The sequence below is a fragment of the Nyctereutes procyonoides genome, unplaced genomic scaffold, assembly GCF_905146905.1.
Source record: "Nyctereutes procyonoides isolate TBG_1078 unplaced genomic scaffold, NYPRO_anot_genome, whole genome shotgun sequence".
NCBI classification, from domain to species: Eukaryota; Metazoa; Chordata; class Mammalia; order Carnivora; family Canidae; genus Nyctereutes; species Nyctereutes procyonoides.
The window spans coordinates 25,917,324-25,936,005 of record NW_026575134.1 but is presented as its reverse complement, the minus strand read 5'-3'; the positions used below and the strand labels follow the sequence as shown (position 1 = coordinate 25,936,005).

At 56.0% G+C, this 18,682-nt stretch overlaps 1 protein-coding gene across 2 annotated transcripts in view; it reads left to right on the top strand.

Annotated features, from left to right (window-relative positions):
- Nucleotides 1-3,600, top strand: part of TTC17 (tetratricopeptide repeat domain 17) — a 116,924-nt gene extending 113,324 nt beyond the window's left edge. Inside the window, exons 24-25 of one of the 2 annotated variants that reach the window (XM_055301187.1) lie at nt 290-433; nt 2,426-3,600. In XM_055301187.1, the coding sequence (XP_055157162.1) occupies nt 290-433; nt 2,426-2,557 (276 nt within the window). In that variant the 3' untranslated portion in view covers nt 2,558-3,600. The other variant, XM_055301186.1, reaches the window with a different exon arrangement.
- The last annotated feature ends 15,082 nt before the right edge of the window (nt 3,601-18,682 follow it).

Here is an 18,682-nt window from a genome sequence, read left to right as displayed (position 1 = left end):
CCCGGGACGGTGTCGGCCGGGGATAGCCTGCCCTGGTGCAAACCGTCGCCTTTACTAAGCAGCTTGCTTACTCGGTTGACTCTTCTGCCTTGTGTTTTGAGGCAGGACTTTGCCCAGTGAAGGGAGTGACGCGCCGGTTTACTCCCACGTGAGCCCTGCGTGGGCCCCGAGCGAGCGGGCCACAGAGGCTGCCCGGGAAAGCTGGCCACGCTCTTCATGACCAGGACGCCCGGCCACGAGAGCCCAAAACCCACATCCTTTCCTTCTCGCCCCTGTCCTCCCGCCGCAGGACGTGCCCCTCATTAGCCTGGCCAACATCCTGCACAATGCCAGGCTCTGGAACGACGCCGTCATAGTAGCCACCATGGCCGTGGAGATCGCGCCGCACTTCGCCGTCAACCACTTCACGCTGGGCAACGTCTACGTGGCGATGGTGAGCGTGGAGGGGCGTGTGGCAGCCCTGGCTGTCCCCCAGTCCTGGGCCTGGCTGTCCCCCCCAGTCCTGGGCCTCGCTGTCCCCCAGTCCTGGGTCTGGCTGTCCCCCGGTCCTGGGCCTGGCTGTCACCCTGGTCTTGGGCCTGGCTGTCCCCTGGTTCTGGGCCTGGCTGTACCCCTAGTCCTGGGCCTGGCTGTACCCCTGATAGCGGGTCTGGCTGTCCCCCTGGTCCTGGGCCTTTCTGTCCCCCTGGCGCACCTCTGCTTTCAGATCTCTTGTGACCTTGTCCACAGCCTCCAGGCTCCTGTGTGTCCTGTGTCTCTCCATCGTCAGTGCCACCAAAGGGCACTTTATGGCTGAGGGGTTTGTGAAGTAAAAACAAAATAGTGATGAAATTCACTGCTTATTTCACTTAGTGAAATCTTAGTATTTGTACCTGTGTAGCTCCTCCCGGTAAGTTGAACACTAATGGGAGAGTCGGATTTACCTAGTTTTCTGGAAGCATTACCTGTTCCAGAAAACCTTACCTAACACAAGTGCGTGGACGTCAGCACTCGTGCCCTCCTGCTTTCAGGCTCGGCTTCATACCTGTCACTGCACTTTCGAGGCCCTGTGCATGTCTCCACCATATTTTCACCTTGTTTTATAATTTTTTAAGTATCTGTGTCGCCCCCCGGACGCTGAGCACCTCAGGGAAAAGACACCTTCCATCTTTCTGTTCCTAGCCCTTCACAGGGCTCGGCACACACGAGGTGTGTATGAACATGTAATGAGCGATGACGTGCCACTAGTTTCGTGGTGATACTACAGAGAAAATGGCAAAGCCCTCATCTAGAACCCTCATTCTGGTCAGGAACAGCTCCTAATTTCAGAATCTAAAACCCCAGGGGTCCCCCAGAAGCTGTCACAGCTGAATTTAACACGAGAATCATGCCACGCACTTTCATCTGAAGCTTGCGTCCCACACGGGGCTCTTCCCAAGGTTCTCTCCATAAAGGTTAATAGAATGAGTGACTTGATGCTGTAAGTTTACGTGTCATCCTTGACTTGAAAGGCAGCGATTATAATTTGGCCAGGTAGGTGCTGCTGAACGTGCAGATTTCCCTCTGCTGCTTAAAATTGAAGAATCTATTTTTGTCTCCAGTAAATGTGAAAGTTGCTACTATGAACGAGGAATTCTGCCGAAGGAGTCATTTAACCATTTGGTTTGGGCTCTTCTTTAAGAGTGTTGGACTCGGGGCAGCCCGGATGGCTCAGCGGTTTAGCGCCTGCCTTTGGCCCGGGGCCTGATCCTGGAGACCCGGGATCGAGTCCCACGTCAGGCTCCCCACATGGGGCCTGCTTCTCCCTCTGCCTGGGTCTCTGCCTCTGTGTGTGTGTGTGTGTGTGTGTGTGTCTCTCATGGATTAAAAAAAAAAAAATCTTAGAAAAAAGAAAAAGAAATAGCAAAATGGCAGAAGTAAATTAAAAAAAAAAAAAGTCTTGGTCTCAGCCAAACATGAATGCCTTCAGTATGACAGTGATCATTTCCAAACGATGCTCATATTTTTAAATGCTCAGGAGAACCGAAAACTGTTTCAAACTCTACAGTAAGTGACTTTAAGACACTTGACTTCCAGCTCCCTAGCTATAATAGGAAACTCAGGCAGATGAACGAGGAGCACCTGGCAGGCATAGTTCTCGGGGTTTCTGTGCAGATGAGACGGAGGCACAGGGCCTGGCCCGCGGCCAGAGCTCGGTAGTGTTGGTCCACTCTTGCCCCCCCATCCAGCCTGTACACGGCTTCCCCCTCCCTGGGCTCCCGGGCTCCCAGCTCACTGTCTATGTGGTGGGGACCTTGGAGGTGATGCTCCTGCCGGGCCTCGGCTTCCTCAGAGATGGGGACCCGCTGAGGAGGCGCTGCAGGGTCGCTACCAGCGCAGAGGAAACGGTGGCGTCCAGAGGCGAGCGGTGGCAGCACGTCTCACGTCTGTCCCTTGCCCCTCACAGGAAGAGTTTGAGAAGGCCCTGGTGTGGTATGAATCAACGCTGAAGCTGCAGCCTGAGTTCGTCCCGGCCAAGAACCGAATCCAGACCATCCAGTGTCACCTAATGCTGAAGAAGGGACGGCGCTCCCCTTAGGGTACTCCTCCTTCCCTCCTCCCTCCCTCATTCCCTCGCTCTCTCCTCTTTCTTCTCATGCTCTTCAAAAAAAGAGTAAGAAAAGAACCCAGTCATTGTCAGTATCTAATGATGTGTGTGAAAATAACCGGGTAAGACTTACAACAGGACTTTTACATAAGTGGGAATTGGTTCGTTTTGGGTTTTTAAGTTGCTTCTTTCCCCCAGCCAACCTCCGACACACAAATTTCTCAAAAGGAAAATGCAGCAGAAAGATAACCATGTAAATACTGAGCCAGGACGTTTCTGGAGCTGTGCAAAACCTCGATGCCTTTAGGGCTTCTCTCGGTGGTCCCGCCGCCGCCTCCTCTTTGGCGGAGGACGAAAGCGCCGCACCTGCCCCGCTTCCCCCCATAGCCTCTGTTGTCCGTGGGACCTGCCAAAGCCCGCCTGGTGCCAGTGAGAAGCCGCGTCGTGCGCTCTGTGCGTTAGATCCATGCCATCCCCAGTCGTGTCTGTTCCCGGCTGCTGTGTTACAAACTCTCAGAGGTAGTTTGCAGGGGAGGAAGGGGAAATGATTTTTAAAACAAAATATTGACAACAACAAAAACCCTTAGGATCACCTGACCTTTGTAATGTTATTTATGTTGGGGAGGGAGGGGGGCCGAGAAGGGGAAATCAGCAGTGTACAACATCTATATCATTTGTACTTTAATTACAAGTCACAAGGAAACAATAAGTTGAAATCCTATATAACAGGTTTATATATATAGAATATGTATATTTGAAGCCCTCTACAGACTGAGTCTATGTTTTACTAATTCTTTGTTCGCTGTGTTACCCATCTTGGAATACGGTGTGAGTGTCCGCTTCCTCTCCCTGAGGCCTTCCAGCTTGGCCCCTCAGAAGAGAGCGATGCACCAAGGTTGAGTGTTTCCGCACAAGGCTTTTACCTCTGGTCCCAGGAGAATCAGAAACTCCAGACATTTTGGAATCTTCAAGGGCACATACTGAGAACAAAAATAAAAGTTGTTTATGAGCAAAATAGGTCCGCAGCGTGGTTTTTTTCTCTCAAACCAGGCTAAGGTGGACAGCCCAGAAGCCAGCGATGCTCCGGCTCTGACTCGCTCGAGTCCCGGGTGGTCTCTGTCACCACCACAGGATGAGCAGTGAAATGGCCCATCCCTGGGTTTTGTGGCTGGTGGACCTGTCCACATGCTGCATCTGCCCGGGAAGGCTGCACGGTCAGCACGTGCTCAGGGTCGGTGCATGCCCGACCTTCCGGGAGGGGGAGCAGTCTGAGCGCCGGGGCCCCGCCCCTCGGGTGGGCACTGATGCGCAGCTGATCCAGGTAGGCGTCGTGGAGGCCGGCACGCTAGCCCTCTGGTGGACGTCGGCCCTTGTCAGCAGAGGTCTTCAGTCCTGCCAGCAAATCCGCACAGATCTAGAAATTCCTCTTTCCTTCATGTTGAGTCTTGTTCCAAGTCTAGACCCTGATTCGCGTTTGCTTCCAACAGGGAGTCCTGACCTGGGAGGTGAGGAGCTGGCCCCTTGAGAGCATTTAACAGAGATGCCGCCCGAAGAGACTTACCTGTTTGTCACCTTGGTGGATTTCTTCCCTTCTGTCGTCCCGCTCACCAGCTCTTAGCTGTGTCTAATCTCCTGCTCGTCCCTTGGGATGCTCGTGGCAGCGATGGTGTCTTTCGCTCATAGGATTTCCACCTAGCTCTTTTTCATCATCTCTACCCGCTCGTGTTTTGTGACCTCGCCTGGTTCTGTGGCCGCGAGTCTTTAACAACCTACACATTTTCAGATTCTTACTTTTCAAATCACTATTATTTCTTGTTCATCAGGAATGAATTCTGCTTGTTGGGCACGTGGACTGCTGACCTCAGAACGCTGAGGATCCCTGGTTCTCAGTTGGTGAATCTCTGCTCTTCTCTATCCTCTCATGTCCTCGGTGATCTCATCCACTTATGCGGCTTCAGATCCTGTCTCCATGCTTACGACCTCCAAGATCCTACCTCAAGCACAGATCGCCTCTGCTAGCCCGAAATTCATTATCCAACTGCCTGCCCCAGATCTTCACATGGTCCCAAACCATTCCTTATGTTCCCCAAAGATTCTTGTCTAGCTTTGGTCTTTGCATCTGAGTTCCTTGCTTCTAATTAATCGGGTCCAAAAAATCCTAGAGTAATTATAACTCCTGTTAAAACATAAGTCAGATTTTGTCATTACTCTTCTTAAAACCAGTGAGTTGTAGGGGATCCCCGGATGGCTCAGCGGTTTAGCACCTGCCTTTAGCCCAGGGCGCGATCCTGGAGACCCAGGATGGAGTCCCACATCGGGCTCCCTGCATGGAGCCTGCTTCTCCCTCTGCCTGTGTCCCGCCTCTCTCTGTGTCTCTCATGAATAAATAATCTTAAAAAAAAAATGAGTTGCAATAACATAAAGCCTTACCCAAAAAACCGATCTTGCTCACTTCTCTGGCTTCATCTATTATTCTCTCTCTTACTCTTCAGCCACACTGACCTCCTATTTTGAAACTTCCATCATGCTCCTGCCTCAGAGCATCTGCCTTTGCTCTTCCCTTTATCTGAAACACTCTTCCCCCAAAAAACCCATTTGACTCACCTCAGCATGAATGTGGGCCTTCCCAGGTCATGATATTTTAAATTGTGACCTTGGCCTCCACTATGTCCTAATCCCCTTTCCTGCTTTACTTCTCCATAACTTGAATCGTTACCGAGTCTGCTGTGCATATTTATTGTCTATCTCTCCCAACCTAAAAGTAAGCTCCAACTGCAAAGGTTTTATCTTTTTTAAGTCCAAGGGAGTCAGCATACAGTGTAGTAAGTTTTTAACTGTCTTGTACCCTGATGTATCTCTAACCCCTGATACACGGTAGAGCAGAGAAAGCTGTTGAGGTGATTAATGAGTGGTGCTAGTCTTCCTCATATGTTTCATATCTTGTGTCCTTATTTTTTTCTTAAAGATTTTATTTATTCATGACAGACAGAGAGGCAGAGGGAGAAGCAGGCTCCCTGGGGGAGGCTGATGCGGTACTCTATCCCGGGACCCCAGGGTCACACCCTGGGCCGAAGGCAGCGCTCAACCACTGAGCCACCCAGGTGTCCCTTGTGTCTTTATTCAGCAGGAATTAACATCTGAGGTAATCCCACAAGCACCTGGGACTGAGGACACTGCCCTATAAAGGAAGTTTTTGAGCCCGTCTCTCCTGGGATCTCTACAAGGTCCAACACACCCTCCTGTCGCTTTCTGAGGGGTTTCCACACTGTGGAGGATGATTTCGGGCCCTACCGTCCCACAGGTAGGCGGCTGAGGGGTCCTGATATTTAACATGGGGGACAGGGCCTCCTCCCCTGCTCCCGGCCCTCTATGGAGCCGAACAGCACTGCGTCTTGGCCTGAAGGCCTCAGGCTTTGTGAGCTGCCGTGTGACAGGTGGAGGGTGGGGGCCCCCGGGCGTGCTCCATGTGCTCCCAGGGTGAGGAGAGGGAGACAGCAGCTCTGTACCGCAGGTGACCGCTCCCCAAGGAAATCCGGGGGCTTCCCCGGGGAACGGGGCCCTGGCGGGAGCCGCACACCCAACACACGGGAGTTCTGTTCTTCCCAAAGGCTCAGGGGAAGCTTCCAGGCGCACTGGCTTGGAGCGGGCTCCCATTTCGTGCAGAGTTCACATCCTCCGGGGAAGGCAGGCCCTCCCCGCTCGTATGCGGGCCTGTCTGGGAGCCCTCGTCCCAAGGTGCCCAGCCCCTTCAAGGAGGTACCGCTTCCCACTGGAAAGAGGTGCTGCCCCTTCGGGGGGAGGGCCCAGCACCGCCTTCCCGCGCACCATCGTAGAAATGGGGGAGAGCCTGGGGCCTCCGCGGGCATGTCCAGGAAGCCAGAGGCCCCCCATCCTCCGTTGGCAAAGCTGGGAGGCCCGGGCCCCAGGGGTCAGGCACCGGGCCGGCTTCCAACCGTTACCCTCCAAGTCCTGCAGGTGGCAGCTGGACACCAGGCTGAGGACCAACCGAGGTGAGCAGAGCGCATTGGGGCAATCACCGGCCACCATCCAGGGTGCCCCGCTGCAGGGGAGGGGAGGGGAGGGCCGCTGAGCCTCTACCCCCCCCTTACCTGGTGCATCCCAAGGGCCTCAAGCACAAGGTCATGGCACCGAGACAGGTGCCCCCTGGGGACCCCGAGTGAATGGGCCACTGGGCCCTGGGCTCTGCTTGCCATGCCCTTTCCGGGGGCCCTTCCTGGGCTGGGGAACCGTGCGCAGCGGCACAGGCCTGGGCAGGTGCCCGCTGGTGTCATCGTCTGCAGGCCTGGGGCCGCCTCTGCTCCCACGGGCCCCTCCCGGCGGCAATATTCGCGACCTTGTCCCTCGCACGCACATGCACCTGGATCATCCCCTGGACATGGGGCTCCCAGGAACCGGGGTGCCCCGGTGCACGGGCAGTTGGGTGCCAGGTGGATGGAGGGGGCCATCGCCCACGGAGAGCGGGTCAGAGCCCCCAGGCCCAGGCGGGCAGCCTAGAGCCGCAGCACCATGGCCTCACCTGTACCGGCAGCAACCCCCCCACGGGCCTTACCTGTGCCCGCAGCACCCCCCCATGGGCCTCACCTTTGCCTGCAGCACCCCCCCCCCCAAGGCAGCCTGCAGAGGCCGCAGAGGAGCAGAGGGCACCAGGGAAGAGTGTCCATCAGCCAAGGCCCTGGTCCCCTCCTCGGGGACAGATGGCCCCAAGAGCAGGCCCCCCTCCCCGGGGCACCTCTTCCCAGACTCAGCCAGGAGCCCCAGGAGGCCTCCCGGGGCCTCTGTCATTAAGAGGCAGAGGAGGGGACACAGGCCGCGGGGTCACTTGCCGACATCGCTCTGCCCGCATCCCCGGGGTAGGGGTGGCCCGGGACCTGGCTGGGCCGCCTCGGGTCACCGCCGCAGGGCCCCTGCTGCTGGCCCGGCCTGGAGGGGATTCCACTAGCACTCGGTCATCTCCGGCTGCTCCATCCTTGCTGGCGAAGCAGAGCTGGAGGCTGCGGCCCACGCCCGCGCCCTTCAGCGTCTGGTAGACCGGCTCCGGGCGAGGACCAGACTGTGCCACCAGCCCTGGAAGGCCATCAGCGCCCCGGCTCCCCGCTTCCGTCGGCGCCCCAGCTGCCTGGGCCTGGCCGCATGCGGAAGGGGGCTCTTACCAAAAAGGCACGCGGCCCAAAACGTGAACCGTCAGGGGCAGGACCCAATGTGGGTTCGGCCTGGCTCCACCGTGACCGCCTCCGAGCCCAGGCGACAGTCCATACTGCTCACCGCCAGCGGGGCCCGGTCAGCTCGTCCTGCAGCCAAGCCTGCAGAGGTCAGCAGGGGCTTGCACACAGCGGGTGCCCCGTAAGTACGCCAGGGGGCAGGGAGGATAGTTCATGGAAGTCAGGAAATAGAGTCTGAGGCCAAAGTATTTCCCAGCGGGTCCGCGGACTCCGTCCACCCGGTGGTGGTTCCTTCCATCCTGACCACAAACCGGAAAATGGGCCGGGACTCGGCGACAGGCAGCACCTGTCCCCTGCCCCCGACCCGCGGCCTGAGGGCTGGCGGCGGGAAGGACAAGGGGAGACTCCCACAGGGCCTCTGGGCCTCTGGCTCACACAACAGCGCCCAGACCAGGGCCAGTTGCTAGGAGAGCTGCAAGGTAGTGACTGTCCCACACAACACTTGGAAAACAAGTTCGGAGCCAGGTGCACTGGCGTCAGCTCGCAGGAGCCCGCAAGAACCGGTTGGCGTCATTCTCATTTATTCTTAAGAACTGTGACGATTAACATCACCTCCCAACTTCATCTTCAGGGACGTCACTTTGGGAGCTTAAACTTGGCCGTGTCGGGACTGCTGAAACCACGGAACCAGCAAACACTTTAAATCAGGCCTTTTTTTCTTTTCTGAGAGCCCATTTACCAGCAAGCTGCTGGTGGTCCCCATCTCATCCTCAGTGACTTACCTGTTGGGCTCCCGCAGGTATATCTTAGGGTTGGAGAATGATGGCAGATTGTGTAACGGAAATCACACTGTGATTTCAATTGCAGGTGTTATTGTAGATCTGGTGTCTCCATTGTACCGTATCCGGCCAACTTCTGATGCCTAACGTGGTTAGAGGAGCGGATGGATGGATGGTTGGATGGTTAGATGTTTGGTTGGACAGATGGAGGGATGGACAGAGGGACGGATGGATGGATGGTTGGATGGACGGTTGGATGGACAGATGGATGGGTGGATGGATAGATGGACGGTTGGATGGATGGATGGTTGGGTGGATGGACGGATGGATGGATGGATGGATGGATGGATGGATGGATGGACGGACAGTTGGATGGTTAGATGGGTCGACGGTTGGATGGATAGACGGATGGATGGATGGATGGATGGATGGATGGATGGATGGATGGACAGATGGGCAGATGGATGGATGATGGTTGGATGGATGGACGGTTGGACGGATGGGTGGATGGTTGGTTGGACAGACGGACAGATGGATGGATGGATGCAGGATGAAAGCATGTTATTCACAATAGCTAAGATACAGAAACAACTTAAACATCTGACTAGAGATGAATGATTAAAGAAACCTGGGACACACAATGGAATATTATTCAGCCATAAAAGAAGGAAATCCTAAAAGGAAGGAAATCCTGCCATCTGTGACAACATGGAGGAACCCGGAGGGCATCGTGCTAAATGAAATACTGCAGACAAAGAAAGACAAATACTGTATGATCACAATTATATGTGGAATCTAAAATCGTCAAAATCGTAGAGGCAGAGAGTAGATCAGTGGGTGCCAGGAGCTGGGGGGCAGCGGGATTATAAGATGATGTTGGTTAAAGGGTACAAAGTTTCAATCGTACAGGATACAGAAGTTCCCGAGAGGCCAAGGCCGGCATGTTACATGGTATCGCATACCTGAGGTTTGCTAAGAGAGCAGACTTGAAGTGTGCTCACAAAAAAAGAAAGGAGAATCCTAGTTCTGTGCGGGGACGGATATGTTCATCAGCTTGATCGTGACGATCACTTTATAACGTCTATATATGGCAAAACACCGAACTGAACACCTTACGTATATAGAATTCTTATGCCACCTATACCCTGGTAGAGCTGAAGGAAAGAGAATTACTACCAAGACTAAGGTAGTCGCTTCTGGCCTCCTCCCAGCCGAGTAGCCTGCTGTCCCCGGGGCTGACTGCCCACAACCGTCACGAGTATTATTACTGAATGTACCGCCTTCCCTCTGGTGGGCTGCGAATACACTTGGAACCGAAGCACTTGGAAATTCCTGTAACTACAACTGAAGTCTCAGTGGTACGGGACCAACTGAGACCTACATCAGCTATGGAACGACAGCGTAGCCCCGCGTACGCCCAGGTCACCAGGTGCTGGGAAAATCGCACGAAGCCGCACGCGTGAAAGAACACTGTGGTCGCGGGGCCCACCTCAGAAGGTGGACGTAGATAGCGTCTCGGCTGTTTCCAGATTCAAGACTAAAACGCAGATTCTTGGCAGTTACGCATCATTCAAGGATGAAAGTCTGTGACTACCTGTTAGCTTTGTCGGAATTGGCACTTCTGGGTTGGGCAATAAATCTGATTCCAACTAGATAAACTGACGGATGGAGGGGGTGGGAGGGTGAGTGGGTTGATGGGAAGGGATGAGGCTGAGGCTGCGGCGTGGAAGGGGAGTGTGCCTTCCTCTACAGCGGGGCGTGGAAACCCAAGACCTCCCAGACACCTTGGATCCATCCCTGGAGCCTCGGCCCAGTCTGGCCCGCCGTCACTCCGACTGTTCTGGAAGCTCCCAGTTAGCCCCCTTCTGCTCTGGCCAGCTCACCCCTCGCGGCCCCAGAGCTGGAGCACCTTTTACATCCCAGGGGAGGACACCCTGGACAGCAGCCCCGAGGTGGCTCTCAGGTCCCCCAGCCACCCCCACCGCCCTGCAAGCCTTTCCGCGGGGCGCTCCCCCTGCGCTGGCCCCAGCCTTGTGGTCCCCCACCACCCCTCTCCCTCCCGTACCCCTGGCCTCTCCCGCTCATCACTGTTCCCTCACCTGGACGCTGCGAGGCCTTTCCCGTGGAGAAGCCCTGGCCGGCCCGTCCTCGGGCCCTGCAGCTGAGGTCTCCCGGCCAGCGAGCTTCCCGAGTCCTGGGCACGTCCTCCGCCCCGGCCCGGCCCGTCGCTCCCCGGCCCAAGCTCCTGAGCCTTCGCTGCACCCACTCTGTGAAGCGGACCCCGGGAAGGGACCCCAGTGCCGCCGGACCGCCTCAGCCGGTGCGTCCTTCCCATTCCTTTTCTACCCTGGTCTCCCAGGGGCCGGCGAGTTACCGCTGTCCCCTACAATACTGTGACTCTGTCCCGCGTGATCCCGCGACCACACCTTCGCCGCACCCCTCTCGGGGACCATCGGCTGGGTCTTGCACCGCCGCCTCTGGAGGCTCCTCCTTTCGTGCACATGGACGAGCTCCTTTCCTCAAGGCTTTTTGTGAGCCTTCCGTTCTTTCCCACTCAAAGTCTGTACGAGGTCACTCCATCCAAGTGCAAGGCTTCAACCCCTGCCAGTCCTGGACCCGACTGGAGCCCGGCCCTCGCCCCTGACTTCCAGGGCACACGGACGGTCCTTTCCACCCCATACTCCTGCCGGGCTCTTAAAGACGTCTCCACCTCAACATGTCCAAACAGAATTAATCTTCTCCGACATCCACTCTTCCTCCCCACGTCCCTGTCCTGTGAACGTCACTAAGGTCCACTCACACCCTGAACCTGGGAGTCATCCTAAATTCCCCGCTCCCCTTGTCCCTCACAAATTGTCACTAATAGACTTGAATTCTCCCCCTAGTTCTCTGCGTGATGGTTCCTCCCTCTCGCTCCAATGCCCTGGGCAACCCTCGGCAACCTCTCCCTCTCCCTCTCTCTCAGTCTCACTCTCTCATTTCTGCCTCTGCCCATTCACTAGTCTTCCTGGCTCCTTCACGATTGCCTCAACCCATTCTCCACACAAAAGCCAAATCTAATCGTATCCCCCTCCCTTAAATCCCCTGGATGGGGTCCACGCGCGCTGGGCAGAGCCTCCAGGATGAAGTCCACACTCTTCATCCTAGACCCCAGAGCCTTCGCTGTCCCACCTCTCTAACCTCCTCTCCCCCCACTGACCCCGAAGCTGCGGTCTCACGAGCACGCCAGCACGCCGCATTCACTCACCCCGCGAATCTCCCTCTGTGTGGAACCCCCCCACCCCCGCACTCCACCGGGGCCACTCCTTTGTCACCCCGGGGGACTCCGCTCAGGTCCCCTCCTCCAAGCAGCTCTTCCTGACCTCCTGGAGTAGAGCCCATCCTTTGTGTGCCCTGAGCTTACCTCTGATTTTATATTAAACCGTATCATACGCTGGTGTATCACAGAGTAAATCTATTTATCAGAGCCCCTGCTGACCTGTCTGCTGTATTTTCGCACGCCAGGATCCTACAAGACCAAAAATTCCTTTGGGGCCAAAACCATACCGAGCAGTGTCCCTGGTACAGAATAAGCTCCCTAAGGCATGTCTGATAGATGGATTCGTTTAAGTTCTGCTTGAATCTTATTGGGTGATTGTTATGGATTGAATTATGCCTCCTAAAAACGGGTATGTTGCAATCCTAAGACCCACTACTCCCGAATGTGACCTTATTTGGAGAGAGAGTCTTTACAGAAATACGTTGAAATGAGGTCATGGGGGGGGGGGGGCGCTAATCCCATAGGACGGCATCCTTATAAAAAGGGAAAATTTAGACACAGAGACAGGTGTGACTAGAAGGAAGCCAGCATAGAGACAGGCCAGAGATGGCCATCCACAGGCCGAGCGGGGAGGCCGGGGACAGATTTTCCCTCACGGCCCTCAGGAGACACCAAGTCTGCCAACCCTTTGGTTTTGGACTCCTGACCTCCAGAACCATGAGACAAATCTCCCGTGTCCCAGCCACCAGTCTGTGACACTCGAAGACGGCAAGCCCCCACACACTACTGCAGTATTTCCCGTACCTGTTGAGGCCTCCTTCCTCGGGCTCTGTAGCCGTAAGCTGCTTTCCTGAAGTCCGTAAGCTCAGCTTTTCTAGCATGTCTCCTCGGCTCTGTCCCTACCTGTGTCTGTCCCGTTCTCTCCCCACTCTCCCTCTCCTCTCTCACACACACCGTGAAATCACGTCTCTCTCTCTCTCTTAGGAACTCCCCCTTTTGCTCCAGACACTTCCACCTCCCAACAGGTTCTGTCTTGTGGGTCAGACTTAGGCCCCAAGGGAGCTCCCCTCACTGCTTTCTCATCTTTCTGAAAGGGAGAATCAGGTCAAGAATGTCATTCGCCACCACATCTACGACAGAACAGGGCACCCAGCAGTCATGCCCATGAGCCCAGTTGGCCTCGCGCCCCCAAGCTGGCTGCAGAAGCCCCTGGATAAGGGGAGCCTCCCAACACCGTCAGCCAAATCAGAGGCCAGGGATCCCCACAGCACCATCACTTGATTCTCCTTTCATCCCCACCTGTGCTCCCCACGGTACCGCCACCAAGCTTGTAGGACATCAAATCATGCTACTCCCTCGCTCAAAACTGGCTAAAGCCTCCCCGTTTCACGTAAAGCCAGTTTCCACATGTGTGGGGGGCTTTCCCAGATTTCCTGAACATCCATAAAAACCTTCCAGCCTCAGAATCTTTAGGCACACCCTTCCTCTGCTTACAGCGCTCCTCTCTCTCTCTCTCGACCTTTGCTTGGCTGAGCTTAGTGTCACCTCCACAAAGGAGGTTGCTCCGTATTAGCCTCCTCGAAGAAACTTGGAGTCGCCTTGCCAAGGATCTGTCCACACTCAAAGTTTCTGCCTACGTACTTATATTTGTAGCTACGTGATTAACGTCTTTCTCCCCCATTACACTGAAAACACCGGCAGAGCCGGACATTTGCCCACCGACTCCCCAGTTGCTACTGTAGTGAGTGGCACACAGCGGGTACTCAACAAGTGTTCCTTCACATGAATGAATGACCTGAGTCCTACTGCTGGGCCCATTGCAATGGGCCCAACTTATTTGTGTGAAGGGCATCTTCACCATCACAGAACTCACGTCGTAAACGTCACCCAGTCAAGCCTTGGGGATGGCTTTGAGCGTGTAATGGCCTCACGTTACAATCCCAACTTGATGTCATGTATCGGATCATTGTACTGGTCAGGGTCCCAGGAGGAAGTGGCCGGCACTCTCAGATGGCGTGACGGAGAGTAAAGAGGCTGGCTGGCTGCCGTGGGCACGGTTAGGGGGAGCCAGTGAAGAATGGGGCCTGCTGGGCGTCTCTTACCACCGCAAGCTCCGGAAAGGCAAAAGGAGGGGCAGATCCCAGGATCTAAGGAGAGCTGCTGGGAGATGCCCGCAACCAAGACACAGCATAGGTATCCTCCTCTCCTCTCCTCCCACCTTCCAGGCTCCTGCCAGCGGACTCTTCTTCGTTGTTGACTGAAGTACCGAAGCATCACCGACACGCTCCTCCCGCCCGACTCAGGTGGGCTGAGCCACGTGACGGCCAGTCCGGGGCCACAGCATCACCGCGTAGCCGAGGACTCCGCTCCTCTCTTCTCCACTGAGGCCGGGCTCCTCCAGTTTCCAGTTTCCACGGCAGATGGATATTTTCCCTCCCTGTTCCTCTCAAATTTCAGTTTTAAGTTATGTTGACCAGGCGGCCGGTTTCCCCGCCGGGCACGTTGTCACGATCACCATGATCATGCTGTCCTTGGGAGAAAGTCTGTTTTATCACGGAAGCCTTGGTTCAGGAAATCCAGTTCTGGCTTTTACCACTGGCTCCCCGTTGCCCGTGCCTTGATTTCCCTGTCGGGGCTACTGCGCCAGAGCAGGGCGAGGCAGGCGCTGTTTGGGGTCGCCCCTGAGCCCCCCCTTTCCTGCAGCCTCCAAGGGCCCAGCGGGCCGTGGCTGCGGGCATTCCGCGGCCGGTTGGTTGGGTCTCCAGGGCTCCAAGGATGCCGGCCCCTGGGGCTTCCCTCTCCAGCGCTCGGGCCAGCGCTCCTTGCTCCAGGGAGCAGGGCCCCTCGTTTGCCGCTATGTGTGCGTTCCCCGCCCCCCCCCCCCCGGCCCGGGGACTCCGGCCTTCCATAGCCCTGTCCTCCTGCCTGGCTGCACCGTGCACCCTGTTCCCACCTGACCGTGCTCGGCGCCTTAGGCCTCAGGCCCACAGCGGGGACACCTGCGGCCTCGGCCCTTAGCCTCAGGCCCACACCTGGGACACCTGTGGCCGCCAGAGCCTCCTGTGCCCCCGACCTTTAACGCTTCCTCTGAGCACCCGCATGAGCTCCAGGAAGCTCCGGCGAGTCCCTGAGCACCCAGGCCGCCTCTCCCGCAGCTCTGCAGTTGCGCCCCGTCTCCCTTCCCTCACTGGGCCTGGGATCGCCTCTCCCAGGATCCCATCTCACCCCCACTGCGGCCCAGGAGCCCCCAGCCACCCCCACGGGGCAGTGCAGGCGACCGGCAGGGCCCCACGGCCCCGACGGCGGACGCCACCCGCCCCTGTCCTCCCTTCCAAAGCAATGGCCCGGCCGCCACATCCCCACCAACGCTGCATCTGTCTCCACTTCTAAACCCAAGGGGGCTTGGGTTGAGGTTCCCAAAGCCCAGGAACCCCTTAGGGCTCAGGGGGCCTGCAAGCCCGCAGCAGCCTCAGCAACCCTGGGCCACAGCCCCCCAGAGGCCTGGTCCCCAGGAGCCACCTGCCCCCCGGAACTGCAGGGGCTCAGGCCTGGGGCTCAGGGGAAGCCCCGCACGACGGCAAAGACGCGCTCCTGGGTCCTGGGGCTTGGCCAGGGCGCCGCGGACAGCCTCCTGCGCGGCTGGACTGGAACAGCTCCATCACTGAGCTGCCAATGGGGAGCGGCTTGTTTGCCAGAGTCCCTCGGGTGGGGCAGTATTGGACAGGGAGATGGGGTCAGGGGGAGAATAGAGCCCCCGACACAGGGAGCTTGGCCAGAACCACTGTCAGAGTGGAAAGCGCGAAAACCATTCGTTGTTTCTTTCAAAACACGTTGACTGCATCCTAGTGTCGTGTCCTGGGGACACATCAGTGATAAGACACACAGCCCTTATCCGGACCGGGAGTCTAGCGGGAAGACGGTGCCCCAAAGACCCAGCTGCTGGTTCTGGTTTCCAGCTCTGAGCGCCCGCTCCATTTCTGCATCTGTAAGACGGAAGCACCAGGATTTTTATTGCCTTACGGAACAATGAGAAGAGCTGGACATTTATCATTTAATTTGAATTAAAATATAACAGGGCCAGGGGCATCCCTGGGTGATGCAGCGGTTTAGCGCCTCCTTCAGCCCAGGGTGTGATCCTGGAGTCCCAGGATCGAGTCCCATGTCGGGCTCCCTGCATGGGGCCTGCTTCTCCCTCTGCCTGTGTCTCTGCCTATCCGTGTCTCTCATGAACAAATAAATAAAATTTTTAATTTAAAAAAAATTTGGGGCCATAAACACCCCAAAGTACTGACAACAGGGACTCCAACAGATGGCTCTGCACCAATGTTCACAGTGGCATTATTCACCATGGCCAAGGGGGGAAGCAACCCAAGCGTCCACCAACAGGTGCACGGGTAAACCGAATGTACATAGGTACAACGAAATATTATTTAGCTATAAAAAGGAATAAAATTCTGATACCTGCCACCACACGGATGAACTCTGAAGACATTATGCTAAATGAAATACAAGTCCAACATGAAAGGACAAATATTGCATGGCTCCTTTCTTTTTTTTAAAGATTTTATTTATTTATTCATGAGAGACACACACACAGAGAGAGAGAGAGAGAGAGAGAGAGAGAGAGAGAGGCAGAGACACAGGCAGAGGGAGAAGCAGGCTCCATGCAGGGAGCCCGACGCGGGACTCGATCCTGGGACCCCGGGTCACGGCCTGGGCCGAAGGCAGCGCTAAACCGCGGAGCCACCCGGGGGTCCCCTGCAAGGCTCCTCTAACCTGAAGTTCCTAGAATAGAAAACTCAAAGCAACAGACAGTAGCCCGGAGGGGCTGGAAGGCAGAGGAAGTGCAGAGTTACTGTTTAATGGGTACGGAGTTTGCTTGGTATGAAAAGGTTTTGAAAATGGATGGTGGCGATGGTCGCACAACATCATAAATGTTCTTAATACCACTGAATCGTGGGATCCCTGGGTGGCGCAGCGGTTTAGCGCCTGCCTTTGGCCCAGGGCGCGATCCTGGAGACCCGGGATCGAATCCCACGTCGGGCTCCCGGTGCATGGAGCCTGCTTCTCCCTCTGCCTGTGTCTCTGCCTCTCTCTCTCTCTCTCTCTCTCTCTCTCTCTCTCTCTCGTGTGTGACTATAATACATAAATAAAAAAAAAATACCACTGAATCGTACATTAAATGATAAACGTGTATCTTACCACAAAAAAACTCAAATGTCAATGTGGTACTGTGATTGACAATAAGAGAGCTGTATTTGGACTTTCGGCACAGAGCTCCTAAAACCCTTGGAATTTCCTCAGTGATAAAAAGAATAAATGTCAAAGGAGCACTGGTATCCCTACCAGGCCCCCTAGAAGCCCCCGTGAGCTTGCTACTGAGGTGACTCGGGGAGGGCCCCTCGGGGCGAGGCCGGACGGCCAGGGGAGCCGACGTACATGCAGAGGCTTGGAACAGCCCCTCCAACCTGACTTCTGGGGACTTTGCGGGGCTGGAGTTTGGGTTAATTCCTGGGGCCAATGCCTGAATCAACTGTGCCTGTGTAATGAAGCCGCCCCCCCCCAAAAAATATACCCCCAAGGTATGGGGTTCCCGTCGCATGCTCGTCCTTAAGGCACCATCCCGGGGGGTGGAGGGGGGGACACTGCCTCTGGCCCGTGAGCCAACAGGCAGGGCTGTTCGAGCTGGAGGGTCGGCGGTGGCACAGGGGACCTGGACTTGCCCGGCGTGCGACGGGGCCTTCACCCGCAGGGCCGGGTTGCCCGAGGCTCGCGGAGGCCGGGAGCGAGAGCTGCTCAGCGGACAGTGAGGAGGGGACACCGACGCCTTCCCTCAGCCCGTCACAGAGGAGCCCCGAGCCCAGGTCCGCTTTCGGGGCTCCTAGTGCAAATCCCCGGGCTCAGCGAGGCGCGGGCGGGCCTGTTTAAGGGATGGTGTGTGCTGCGGTGGGAACCGTGCCGCACAGTCCAGCAGTAGGACGGGTCACCGGGGTCGGCCCCTCCCAAAGGTGACAGCCTTCTTGGCCGCAGGTGCCGTAAATTCAAAAATACACAGGAGCCCAGGGAGTCCCATAAGTGCGAGAGGAGGGCCCGGACGGAGGCGGCGGCCTGCGTACCTGCAAAGCGGGCTCCTTAAGGGAGTAGCCACAGCTCAGTCCCACGACTCCCACGCAGGACTGGAGGCTCAGGTTGCCAGACCTTCCAACTCTGCAAACCAAGCCAAAAACAAAAACAAAAAAATCTAAATTGTTCAGCAAAAATCTCCTAATCTGTTGGCAACTCATTTAAGAACTACTTTTCGACCCAAATGAAACACCTTTGCAGTGAGATCCAGTCCCTGGACTAACCATTTACAACGTCTGTTCTTCAAATTCTAGAATTTCCTATGCCACGCATCTGGCCAGGCATTCAGGATTTGCCTGCCTGCTTCCGATGGCAGAGAAGCCCATTACTTAACTAATGTTTTTTTTTTTTTTGATAAATTCTAGTTGCTAGGAAGATCTTAAATACTAATCCACCCCCTTATACCCATCTCTCCGTGTGTTCCAACAAGTGCCCATATCCCCTCACCACCTTAGACAAGAGAAGAGCTACACCCCACCCCCCCAGCGTGGTCAGTGCCACGTTCCTCCCTGAGGTCTGGGTTGAGGACAATGGCCAAGTCTTACATCGCTAAGGAAGGATAATAATAGGTAACACTTGCTGAGCGTGTATATGCCAGACACTATTCCAAGCCCCCCACGTATGAACTCATCCCTCGAGAGAACTCTGTGAGACACGTGCTACTATAGTCACACTTTGCATACGAGGAGACTGAGGACAGGAGAGCCTGAGGACGTGTCCAAGGTCACACACCCAGTAAGTAGAACCACCGGAACTGGAACCCAGACAGCCTGGC